The sequence below is a fragment of the Euprymna scolopes genome, chromosome 23 (genome assembly GCF_053919585.1).
Source record: "Euprymna scolopes isolate OS-2025 chromosome 23, ASM5391958v1, whole genome shotgun sequence".
NCBI lineage: Eukaryota > Metazoa > Mollusca > Cephalopoda > Sepiida > Sepiolidae > Euprymna > Euprymna scolopes.
The window spans coordinates 98,192,919-98,206,645 of record NC_136504.1 but is presented as its reverse complement, the minus strand read 5'-3'; the positions used below and the strand labels follow the sequence as shown (position 1 = coordinate 98,206,645).

The following is a 13,727-nucleotide window of genomic DNA, read 5'->3' as shown; positions in this document are numbered from 1 at the left end:
GTCCCAAGATTACACTTTCCTCTGGATGAACCAATAATAACGAAAATAATAACACGATTATCGTATTTGCATTCATAGTCGATTGTCTATTGTGTCAAAATTAACGACACTTGTAAAGCCCAAGAGGCAAGCAAACCTTTAACTGAATAATTGTTACAGTGTTCGCACTGACCTAGGTGCACACGTTTTCCCACTCAACTCTCGTGCGCATTTTCTTAAACGAGAGTTTGTACTTTTCTCTATTATTGAGCATTTTCCTGCCATCGGTTTAATAAAACTCCGCCTCGCTCGATATTGATCTAGCGAAGCAAACAATGGTCAGTAAACAAAGGTTACACCGTCCGGTGCACGGCGAGGCTCGGGAAAGGGGGGGGGGTTGTAGCGTAACCCGAAGTAATCAAGGAAATCTAAAAATCAGAACGCTGCCCAGCGAAAGTAAATAAAAAAAAATATGTCCGGTGTTTTCAATTGATTTTTTTTTTTAATGTTGCTTTTGTTGTTTGCTTGTTTGTTTGTTGAGAATTATTGATAATGATTTTGTTGGTATTCGTTATTCCGGCATCTTTCTATTGAGAATTTGGCGGATATACGGAACATTCACCTTGATAATATTATTCACAATCTGGGTTGAGGAAGCTGCTTTTCTAAAAGAAGTGCAGGAGAAATATGTAAGCATGGATGTAGCCAATAATGTCTGTATAAATAAACACACACACACACACACATATATATATATATATATTTACGCAGGAATCACTGCTTATCCAGGCCCGAAGGCCACTAGAGGATAAGGATTAATCGGTATACATTAGTCAATGTGATTATAACATAGGAAACGTAAGTAGTGGGAATTTTGTGAATTTGATTACTTAGGGGGATTAGGGGGACGGTTCATCAAGAACTTGTTTACATTGGACTTGAAGACAATCAGATTGTAGTCAGCTGGAAATCAGACATTCTGAAGAGAGTTCCACAGGCGTGCAGTTCTAAGAAAGAAGCCTTGTTCGTGGAATCTGCATTTAGGTCTAGGCACAGACAAGAAGTGTAGGAAATTATTGATAGTGGTGTTGGCCAGACGAGTGTTTTTCGTGAAAGTTTTCATAAGTTTTAACTTTAACATGACACGTATCGAAATTTGAGCCCTTTCAGATTATTAGTTTACAAATTACAGTTATTTAAGTGCAGCTACGATTGCAAAGTTGCAAAACAATGAGAAAAAAACATATGAATTTCATGTGTTGATAAAGCTTTGCTGTTTGATGAGAAAAATACTGTTACTGCAAGGCAATGGTCGGATTAATGTGTTTCTGGATGTGCTCAATCGGAAACAATATTTCAGGTGTCATATGCTGACTTTTAACGCTGTACGTACAGACAAAAAAAAAAAAAAAAAAACGCCGAACGCTTGGTAAGCCAAATTAAGCAGTTATCCGAAGAACATACAAAATGTTCACAAAAATGTAATTGCTGTTTTAATTTTATGTATATATATGTATTGTGATGCCCACCTTAAGGAAAATAATGAACTCTTCCGATTACTGTAAAGACTGGGAGAATATTCTCTTAGTGTTATTTACAAGTCATGCATACTTGGCAGTCGGACTGACGTATAAGCACTAGTAATGGGACGATTCCAATATTTTTCCGATTCCGATAAAATTATTAATTCCGTGTTAATTTCCCGATTCCGATTCTTTATAAATTTCTAATTATTTAACTAAAGAATTCTTATTTCCCCCGATTTTCGTAAAAACATGTTAAATATGTAGATATTTTCCTAAACGTCAAAATACACTTGTGGAGGATGATCTATCGATTTTAGCTTTACTGGTAATTCAAAATCAATCGATATTTATTATTTTCATAATTATTACCAGCAATGGGAGATTTTGCTTTAAACTAAATCATTAAAAAAAAAGACAATGAAAAGAATCGTTTTGGCATCGGAAAATAGGCATTAATTTTTCATATTCCGATACTCCCAAATCTTCCGATTTTTCGGATTCACGATTCAGATTAATCGTCGCAACACTAATAAACACAGTTTTTATTTGTTGTATTCACTTTTCTGTTCAATATATTCGTTTCCGATAAATACCGAGAACCGAATCAAGCATTTATCCGGCAAACATAAAAACAGTTCAAAGAAAAGTGGAACTGTTGTCATAGTTTTATGTACGTAAGAAAGAAAATTAATGCATGGAAAATACATGAGCCGAGTAAATCGAAGGAAATCTGGCAAATATCAGATAAAGCAAAATGATGACGAGCCTCAAATATGATAGGTACATGGACATTTGTTTTTGAAATTTTTTAACTATAATTTTTGTTTTAGTACATATGAAAGACTATTAGATAAAAGTATGCGTGTGATACTATTGGTGTTCCTCCCCCGTGTGTTAGAAAGTTGGAGAGAAAAGAAAAAAGGAAATATAACGAAAGAAAAGGAAATGGGTTTATCGGGTAACAAAAGCAATAGAGTTTATCAGTAGACAATGGATCGGAATTTGTTCCTCAACGCAGACAAAAGGGAGCTAAGATGGGGTTCATCCTTAACCAATATCCTGGTGGGGTACATGCTTAACCAATAGACATAGCCAAGGTATTTGAAATGATATGAAGTACGGACAAGGATGGAATACTGTTGCCATATCTGGGCAGGAGCTGCCAAAAACAGCCTATCATGCCTTGACAGAGTACAAAATAGACTTCGTGGTTTAGTGGGGGATGCCCTTTTCTCTACCCTGCAACCCCTCTCCCACAGAAGAGACGTTGCGAGCCTATCCTTGTTTTATCGTTATTTTCATGGCAGGTGCTCGTCTGAACTCCAATCCCTGGTCCCCCCTCGCCAATCTTTCACGAAAAACACCCGTTTAGCTGAATCCACTGTGAAAAATTTCCCCCACTCTATATCTGTGCCTAAATCAAAACGCGGATTTCATGAGCAAAGCTTCTTTCTTAGAACTGCACGCCTGTGGAACTCTGTTCCGTCTGCCTGCTTCCCTCCGGACTACAACTTGGATGTCTTCAAGTCTAATGTTAACAAATTCCTAATGAACCGCCCCCCTAATTAAACACTTCATAAAATCTCCTCACTAACGTGATGTACTTACAATAACCCTTATCCCTGAGTGGCTTCCGGGCCTTGATAAGTGGTGATCACTGTGTAAAAAAAAAAAAAAAAAAAAAAAAGATCTACCTCTTCAAGAACTTTCCCGTCAAGGGAATTGGTTGTTTTCATTTTGGAGATAATCAGCAATCAGGAGCTTCGTCTTTTGAGCATTGATCTAAGAAGCATAAAACTACATCTCGTTTATTATTATTCAGCGAAACTTTCCCGCAGTAATGGAATATTCCTGTGGAGAAAACTTGTTGCAGAAAGGATGTGTTGTATCGAAATGAACAGCAGCATTTAAGATAAACTGTTGCCAGTGAACACAAAGGATGCAGTTCAAACAGTAGTGATTGAACACTTTAAGCTTTCGGAGATCACTTGATTGCATCGGCCAGGTTTCACAGTCGTACATTAGAATGGTGTAAGTGAGGGCATCTAAAATTACAAAAATTCCCCATCTATCTCGTCCTCATCCGATTTCCATCATAATGAAAAATAAAGAACAAATATTATTTTTTTTAATCGAAACGATGAAATAGAACATATCCAGACTTTACAAAAGTGGCAAATTTTAAAATATCGAAATAAATAATTTTTTTTTTTAATACAAGATGTAAAAAGTAATTTACATTTTTTTTAAAACTAAATTGCCATCGTATTAATCGAAAATAATAAAACAAACAAATGTTAAATACAAAAAGAAAAAAGAAAAAAAAATGGCAGACCACACAGAAACAGCGGATTTTAGCAATTTTTAAATTTTAACATGCTTATAATTTTCTTTAAAATATATGATGTAACAACCAACGAAGACTCCGTGTGAGTAGAGCTTGTTGTAGATAGGGTATGTTGCATCGAGAATATACAGTAGCATTTGAGATGAACTCTTGCCAGTGAACACGAAGGATGCAATGCAAACTGTAATGATTGAACACTTTAAGCTTTCATATGGCGTTTGATTGCATCGGCCAAGTTCCATAATCGTACAATAGAATGGTGCTAATGAGAACAAACATCAAGAACAAATATTAAATTTTTAAAAATCGAAAAGTGGAAAATATCCAGAAGTTGGAGAAAATTATAAAATATCAAAATAGTTAATGTTTTCTTTACAATACAATACGTAAAAAATAATTTACAACTTGTTTTAACTGACCTGTCGTCGTACTAATGTAAAATAAATTAAAAAAAAAAAAAAGTTAAATGCCAAAACAAATTAATAATTGCGACATAACCGGACCTCACAAAAAACAGCAAATTTTAGCAAATTCAAAATTTTGAGACGTTTGATATTTTCTTAAAAATATATGATGTAAAATTTATTTTCATCGCTATTTTTTTTTTTTACTGATTTTCGATCACAGTTAAAATAAAGAACAAATATAAAATTTTGAAACATTCATTCTATTATTCGTTACATACGTTACACATTTTTTTTCTTTTGCACTTTGTAAAATTTTCCAAACCTGACTCATTTTTATCTTCCAGCTAGTAAGACAATACACGATGAAGGATATCCTCACCACAAACTACTACTCCATTTCTATCTGTAGTTCTTCCCTGACATAAACACATTGGTTTTTAAATAATGCAAATTTATTACAGATGTTATTTATTTATTTATTTATTTTTTTGCTTTTACTTATTTATTTTTGGGGAGAGATGACATCCTTATCTTTGCAGACGTTTGACATAACTTGAAGGCTCTCAAGATGGCGGCCCTGATATGGAGCGCCATGATGTAAGATGCTGGCACTTTTTTGAGGGCTGGGGGGAATTATGTAGACCCCACAAGCATTATTCGAAAGCAAATGTAAACTTACATAACTTAGAAGTTCATCATAGTCGAGCAGTAGAATATATATATATATATATATATATATATATATATATATATATGGTGGCCCATAAGTTACTTTACATTTTAAAAATTCAATAACTTTTTTTCTATTAATATATTTTAATTTCTGTTTTCAGAATTATAAAATAGAATCTTTGGAAATCTTTTGTATAGATAAGTTTACAACAGAACAACTAGCGAGGATAATTGAATTTCACTTTTAAAATGGATGGTCAATTGTTGCAATGCAAAGATCTTATATGCACCATTTCAATGTTTAATATCCTCTTAAAAGATATGCTATTGAATTTGTTCAACCTCAGTTAGTAAACATGCCAGGGTATTGGTGGCAAACAAAATGGAGCAACTGCACATACAGCAAGAGCAACAATGCAGTTGTTAACTGTGATGTTTCAGGATCGAAAAATATCTTGAAATTTCGATTCTGAATGGCCACCACGTACATCTAATTTGACCGAACTAGACTTTTGGCTTTGGGGATATCTTAAAGACAAAGTGTATGCAAATAAGCCTCGAAGCATCCAAGAACTTAAAGCAAACATACGCAGGAAATTCTTTCCCTACAACTTCCGATGTTAAGAACTGTCATAAAGAATAGCTTAGAATGAGCTCGACTTTGCAAAGCTGATAATGGAGACTACTTAAGAGACACTATCTTTCGTAATTAAATCAGAACAAATTCCCACACTATAAACTATAAACCACCAGGATCCCGTACTAAAGGTATTACGGGTCGCTACCTACGGCCAACAGGTAGCCCCATTGAGGGACTTCTACTCTCTGCAGGCGGGTAGTCGGCATATTCTGATGCCCTGCCGACAGGGTCAAGTGGAATCTTATCAGATTTTGAAGAACAATTTTTTAATAGAATATATTTTTTTTCTTTTTCGATTTCTATTTAACCCATAGTTGGGACCCTAACAGGTACTACCACTCCGGGTCAGAGTGGACCTGGGAGCAATGGCAATTAAAGGGTGGCTCCATGCTCCCCAAAGCCCGCAAACTGGAGCCTCACCATCGGATATAGTTTAAGGTCATATCGAGGACCGGGAAGTAGGGAAGGAAAAAGAAAGGAGGGGGGAAGGGGGTGTTGATTTTGCTTTGTTTTTGTAGAACATAATTAAGTTTTACAAAAGAGAATAGAAAACAAAAACAGAAATCGATGTAGGTGCATTTCGTTTCAGAAAGCCAATAGGCAACCTGATCTGGTAGCACCAGAATCTCACAAGAATGAAACGCGGAATATTCTGTGTAGCTTAATTGCCATATATATTTTCATAACTTACTATATATATATATATATATATATATATATATATATAAAAGTGAACGTGTCTGTGTGTCTGTCTGTCTGTCTGTGTACATTTCCCTACGCAATAACTCTGTCAATTTTTAGTTTATAGACTCGAAATTTGAAATACCGGGTACTGAGATTTGGGAAAATCGATGTGACGGGTGTCAGCCAGAAATTTGGCTGTTAAGGGGTCAAATTTCAACGATTTGACTTTTAAGAACTCTACCAAACTCCTCCGACAATTTTGGGTCTAGACACTTGAAATTTTAGATATAGGTTCCTTGAACCTGGATCTAACTTAATAAAGTTATTTGAGCCCGAAACAATAAATTTTAAGGGGTCATAATAGGGGTCAAATTTAAAAAAATTAACCATTTTTTTTGTTTTTTTGCTTTTTTTTGCACAGCATACACCTCCAAACACCCGAGCAACGCCGGGCACCCCTGCTAGTATATATATATATATTAAATATAATCGATTAAATATATTTCACATTCTGTGGAATTTCCATGGGTCCTGCTAGTAGTAAACATTTCGAAGCTGATGACATGCTGCAGTGGAAATAAGTATGTAACATTTTGGCGGACTTGAAGGAGCTTGCCTCTCTCTTTCTTTTTTTTTATCTTTTTCTTTTTCAATTTTTTTCAGTAGATTATTATTATTTAGCCTCTTTTAAGCCTTTTTTTGTTAATTTCGCTTTTTAAAATAACCGAAAAAAAAAAAGAAGCTAAACTGCTTTAAAAAGGCTAAATTCATGGAATTTGGTTTAAAACATCGAGTGGTTCTAAAATAGGTGATCAATTTACTACAATGTTGCATTAGAAATTGAACACCCATTACAAATATTTAAATAGTGACTTTGTTTTTGATTTTTTTTTTTTTTTTGATAATCTGGTAGACGTGTGTCCATTTGATAATTAACCATCAAAAAAAAAAAAACTGAAAAAAAAGACGAAAATAAAAAATAGCGCAAGCTTCTTCAGGTCTGCCAACATTTTTGTGTGTGTGTGTGTGGGAAAAAATAGGAAAGGAAAAAACGTTTTAAACTAAGGTACACCTACACCGTACACCTTAAAGATTTTTTGTCGTTAATCTTATAATAATTACCCAATATAGTTACATTATACAATTGGTACATTTTAGTTTCGGAAGGGGTGCGGATAAGTGATCTAAATGTTATTTAAGCATTATTAAAATAAAATTATTGGAAGAAAATTATCGGAACTGAATTTATTTCATGAAACTGGATTTCAAAAGTGGTACATTAATAATGATATTGTTTTTAAGTTAAATTCTTCTGATATTTAGTTCTCAAAACATGTCCCCATTCAAAAATCTAGATGTAATGTGTAAGTTGTTTGCCATTTTTTTCTCTGCAATTTAGATTAAGATAATCCCCCCCCACTGTTTATCTGTGCCTAAACCTAAACGTAGATTCCATGGACAAAGCTTCTTTCTTAGAACTGCACACCTGTGGAATTGTCTTCCGTTTTCCTGCTTTCCGGCTGACTACAATATGGTTGTCTTCAAGTCTAACGTAAACAAGTTCTTGATGAGCCGTTCCATATAAGTCAATAAATTTACCGAATTTCCATTACTAATGATTACTATATTGTCCAATTTCTACTGTACACTCTTTAACCCTTATCCTCAAGTGGCCTCTTGGCCTTGATAATGTGGTGATGCCTGTGTAAAAAACAAAAGTTACATTTTTGTAATCTTCTAAATATCTTCGTCTTCCGGTATCAGATCCGTTAATGCAGACATTAATGACCATGACTTTTTTCATTTCTGATGAGATCTATATTCGTGTTTCCAGTGAATCTATATTCGTGTTTCCAGTGAATCTATATTCGTGTTTCCAGTGAATCTGCTGAGATTGTCAGTGAATTTTGTTCATTGTCTTCCTCTGCTATTTTTCCTAACATCAAGTTTTTTTTCTAAGCTGTCTACCCGCATTAAATGGCTAAAGAACTTTAACTATCTGGCGTGGACAGTATTGAATAGCGATCTGCTGTACTCTGCCTTATACATGACTTCTTCATTTGTTTTTCTTTCTGTCCACGAGATTCATAGAATTCTCCTTAAAAACCATATCTCCGTTGCTTCTAAGCGACTCGGTTACTGTTCTTACGTTTTTGAATTTTTGAGATAAGGATTGGTTATATGAATTATTATTCATCAGACTACTGTTCTCATCTTGAGTGTGATTTTCACAACGTTTCGGCTGATATAACCTCCAACCTTCTTCAGGTATATCTTATCGAACTCGGGAATGTTGCTGTCGAACTCGGGAATTTGGATGAAATTTCGAGCGGAACCCTTTATTTACTTCACGGGGATAGTGTGCTCTTGTTCCGTCAGCCATGACTGGATAGAGGTCCAAAGTAATTTGCAAATGTATTTTTCGGTCGCCTAGATTACTACTGTAATAATCTAAACATATAAAGATCTTGACGCCATGCAAAAAAACATTATCTTAGTGACGCCATGTTTTAATTTTAGTAACTGTTTGTTTATTTATAAGAATCGAATTCTGGAATATGAGAATTTTCAGCGCTCAGCTAATCAGAATGGACGGACTTTGGTAAAGGAGTCGTTATTATTTATGAATCGGAAAGATTATGTTATGTCTATGAGTCAATTATGATGGGTGTATTCACAGTATCTGTGGAAAAGGTTGAATTGGTCCCAGTGACAACTGGTAGCAGTGTTAGGACTAAATAGTTAGAGGGAAAAGTAGGGACTTCTTCCTCTTAAGATGTTGAAATGTTGATGGTGCTGCTTGTCAGATGCAATATAGCATTTTATTATCATGAATGAATGTGTCTAAAATGGTGTTTGAAAGCTACATAAGATATTGGCTATTAGCCTAGATGTATTGGATTTTTATGTGGCATCTGTTGTTGCTAACTTATGATACTTTAGTCCCGAGGGAATGAGATTTTAGTATCCAAATAGAATATTAATTTTTGAACAGAATAGGATGGTGTTATTAGGATTAATATTCTAATTGGATACCGAAATCTCAGATACTTTTTTGTTTCAACCCTGAGTTTCTTTTTTCTATGTCCCTTAAAGGGATTTAATCTATAAAACATATTTTCTAGGTATGTGCTAAATAGCCAAATTATATCAAACCAGAATTAATATTTTGATAATGACTGTTTCTCTGAGGAGATGAGCCTACACCGAAAATCCATAAATTAAGAAAATTAGTATAAATATTGTATTTTTTGTCCAAACAATAATTTTTTTTGCAAATTATATTTTCTGAATGAAATTTAAATATAAAAATTGTAAATTTTAATTTGCTCTATCTAATATATTGAGCAATTTTATTTGGCTGGGATTGTCTTATATAAAAAATACTATCTTTCAAAAGTATTTTGTAAGACTTGATACCACGATATTCATTAATCTGTGGTCTAATTATTCTCATTATTCTTATAAGTATATATTGATAATTGAGAGACCGTCTGTGGAATCAGAGAGGAATCAGAATAAAGACTAAGGTGAAAGTGTACAGAGCTATTGTCCTACTATCACTCCTGTACAGCTCAGAGACCTGGACTCTCTACAGACGCCACTTCAAGAGATTAAACCTGGTACAACAAAGGCACCTCCGTCATCTAATGGGTATCTCTTGGAACGATCATGTACCGAATTTTGAAGTACTAGAAAAGGCTAAAATGCCCAGTGCTGGAGAAATAATGGTAACAAACCAACTGAGATGGACAGGACATGTCACGCGCATGTCAGACAACAGACTACCAAAAGCAGTTTTCTTTGGTGAGCTCAAAGAAGGTACACGACCCCTAGGCGCATCGAAACTGTACTATAAAGACGTGTTCAAGAGATATTTGAAAAACACAAACCAACTCAACGACTGGAGAAGAAAAGCTGAAGACCGGATAGTTTGGAGAAGTGTGGTATCAGGTGCAGTCGATGCCATTAGAGATCAAAGCATTACTGCTTGGGAAGAAAAAAGAGGGCGACTACAGGCGCCACTACCCGGATTTCCTGCCAGCAGGTGTCACATCTGCGGCCGAGGTTTCAGAGCTTTAATCGGGCTCACATCGCACCTTCAACATGGACACTAACTGACCTCTGCGTCATCGTCGAAATCGACGGACTGAGAGAGAGAGAGAGAGAGAGAGAGAGAGAGAGAGAGAGAGAGAGAGAGAGAGAGAGAGAGATCGTTAATCAATATTCCAAAACTACATATTTTATTCATATTTTTTATGAAGTACGTCTTACACGTGTTTTGCTAAATAATGGCAGCCACTAACAATTCATTAGAAAAATAGTTGGAAAGATTTTTTTTTCTTTGGAATGGAAAAAGATTTACTAAGAAAAAAATGTTGATAAAAGGAAAAGGATTTAACATTCGCAGAAACATAAGAACCAAAAAACACTTAATGCTGTGTTTATAGGAATCTGCCCCAAGGTAAAGCAATTGAATTCAACCCATGCGTGGAATCCGTTTTTTGTTGCCAACTTTTATTATTGAAAAATTCTATAGCTATATATAAGTTAACACAAAGTTTTGCATTATATATATATTGTGTGTGTGTATATATATATATTGTGTATATATATATATATATATATATATATATATATATATATATATATACTCGTTTTTTTTTATTATATTCAAAAGTAATGGACTAATGAATTCAACGAGGTTGTTAGATAGTGCTCAATAAAAAGAGCTGATAATACTTGTTTATTGTTATATAAACATGCTCACATCCTGCTGCTACAAATAGCCACTTGTTTCAATCAAAGAAGATATCATAAGGCAGCGACTTGACTATTCAAAAGTTCAATGAATAAACTAGATTAATAAATAATAATAATAATAATAATAATAATATTATTAATATTATTAATAAATAACTATTAATAAATAGATTATTCATTGAACTTTTGAATAGTCAAGTCGCTGCCTGATGATATCTTGTTTGATTGAAACAAGTGGCTATTTTAGCAGCGGGATGTGAGCATGTTTATATAACAATAAACAAGTATATATATATATATATATATATATATATATATTTAGGTTAACACAAAGTTGTGCATTATATGTATATGTGAGTTATTTAAGTTAACACAAAGATTTATGTTATAACTCAATAATGTACGACTAAAGTTCTTAATTTAACATCATGTAAACCTTAGTTATTTTCTGCAGAAGCAATTATTATTAGTAATGATTACTACAATACTATCTCATTGATTACTGTACACGCAATAACCCTTATCTCTGAGTGGCCTCCAGGCCTTGATAAGTGGTGACCCCCATGTAAAAAAAAAAATTGTTAATAAATAAAAGTGTTCTTAAAACAAATATAGAATGTTTCTCTGAATATATTAAGGTTTAGTGATGTTATATATAAGGTAATAGAAAAAAAACAATAAAAAAACTTACCACGATCTCATTATAAATTTATTTCAACCATATCTTTTTTATCATTCCTAACTAAATCAATCAGAAAATCTAGACCAGCTCATTCATTTTAAAAGGCCAGATTAGGTTGAAATAAATTTATAATGATATTGGGCTAAGTTTTTGTTGTTTTTTTTTTCTTTAAACTTTCATTTTTGAGCTGCTTTGCATTGAGCTCTCAGAGTAAAGATTGTCTTCAGGAATAGCTCTATCCTCTACATATATAACATACTAGCAGAGATACCCGATGTTACCCGGAATTGATTGATGATCAACAAATGTTTCACACTCCTATATTTTCATTGTAATCAAAATTGCCCTATATATTTTCCATGTATATTTTAATAGCTATATATATATATATATATATATATATATATATATATATATATATATATATATATATATTCCAATAGAAAACCTATCCAAGTACACTTCCAGCCCCGTGAAATTATCACTTATTTTGAGGATTACAAACCCATTTAGCTGGCTTAAGTTAACATCACACATGGAGATTGAACACAAGATTCATAAAAATCAGTCTAGCCGTTTTCGAGTCTATAGGAAACAAACTTACACACACACATATGAAGTTACTGTTATATGATGGTATATATATATATATATATATATATATATATATATATATATATATATATACACATGATGGACTCGCCTGTCGATATATATATATATATATATATATATATATATATATATATATATATATATATATATATATATATATATGATGGACTCGCCTGTCGATTTCGACATAGTTATTGTGGTGGAACCTATGTTGTTTGGAAACCCACACAGATGATTCGTTTATAGTGGTAAAGGCCTTGTGTAGAACTAACCACACTTTGTGCTATTACTGCTAATCCTTGTCGGTGCAGATGACTGCCACAAGACAAAGCACAACCCAGGTTTTTCTTAACTGACTGGGGGTGCATCGCTCCCAGTTAATTAATGCGCTTCCAGATACCAACCTGGAAATTTCTATGACTCGGCACAGTACATACAGCGCCTAGCCTTCCCAAATGGTCACTCATCTGGTACTGGCCAGGCTCAACATTGCTTAACTTCGGCGATCTGGTGAGAACCGGTGTGTCAACGTGATTGTGTGTGTGTGTATATATATATATATATATATATATATATATATATATATATATATATTTACTATAATAATTAAATACCTACAGACACTATATATATATATATATATATATATATATATATATATATATATATATATATATATATATACAGTGATGATCATGTTTATTGGCACGGTAAAATAAAAGTTAAATTTTGTCTAATAAATTCTAAAAAAGGGATTAAATTAAAGAAAATAACAAAGTATATTATGTATTTTTAACTGGCCTTTCCGATGCAGCAATCGGATTTTAGAAAAAATAAATAACAAAGGAACAACAAACATAATTGCAAAAAACCCTTGTTCAAAATTATTGGCACGGCTTTGTTTTTCTTTTAGTATCAGTATAATATCAATCAATTTCCGGTTTACGTGCTTTCTGAACTTTTTTATAGCCATATTATGCTTGTTTAACGTTAATTCAGTGAATAATTTTTTTCAGATAATTTTTAGATAGCGATTTATTTAAACTATTATAAGTGACTAAATTATAATTTTCAATCGCCATGGTTAAAACTAAGGAACACAGCGAAGACGTCAGGAAGCTTGTTGTAGCATGCCATACCAATGGGGAGGGCTATGATAAGATTTCAAAGAAGCTAAACCTTCCCAAATCCACTGTTAGAGCCATAATAAACAAGTTCAAATCGCAAGGCCACGTTATGAGTTTAGAGGGTAGAGGGAGAAAAAGGATTCTTTCCCCAAGAGATGAACGGAAAATTGTTCGACAAGTAAAACAAAACCCAAGGATCTCTGTTGGGGAGATTGTTGATGAACAGAGCACCTCTGGAGTGAATGTATCTCGACATACAGTTGGTAGAGTTTTGAAGAGAGCTG

The 13,727-nt window shown here is 33.5% G+C and overlaps 1 protein-coding gene across 1 annotated transcript in view; it reads right to left on the bottom strand.

Moving 5' to 3' along the window:
- Positions 1-3,241, bottom strand: part of LOC145245655 (zinc finger MYM-type protein 5-like) — a 7,441-nt gene extending 4,200 nt beyond the window's left edge. The window contains exon 1 of the mRNA XM_080107216.1: positions 3,200-3,241. Within this exon, the coding sequence (XP_079963342.1) occupies positions 3,200-3,241 (42 nt within the window). The remainder of the gene's footprint in view (positions 1-3,199) is intronic.
- Positions 3,242-13,727: the final 10,486 nt, after the last annotated feature.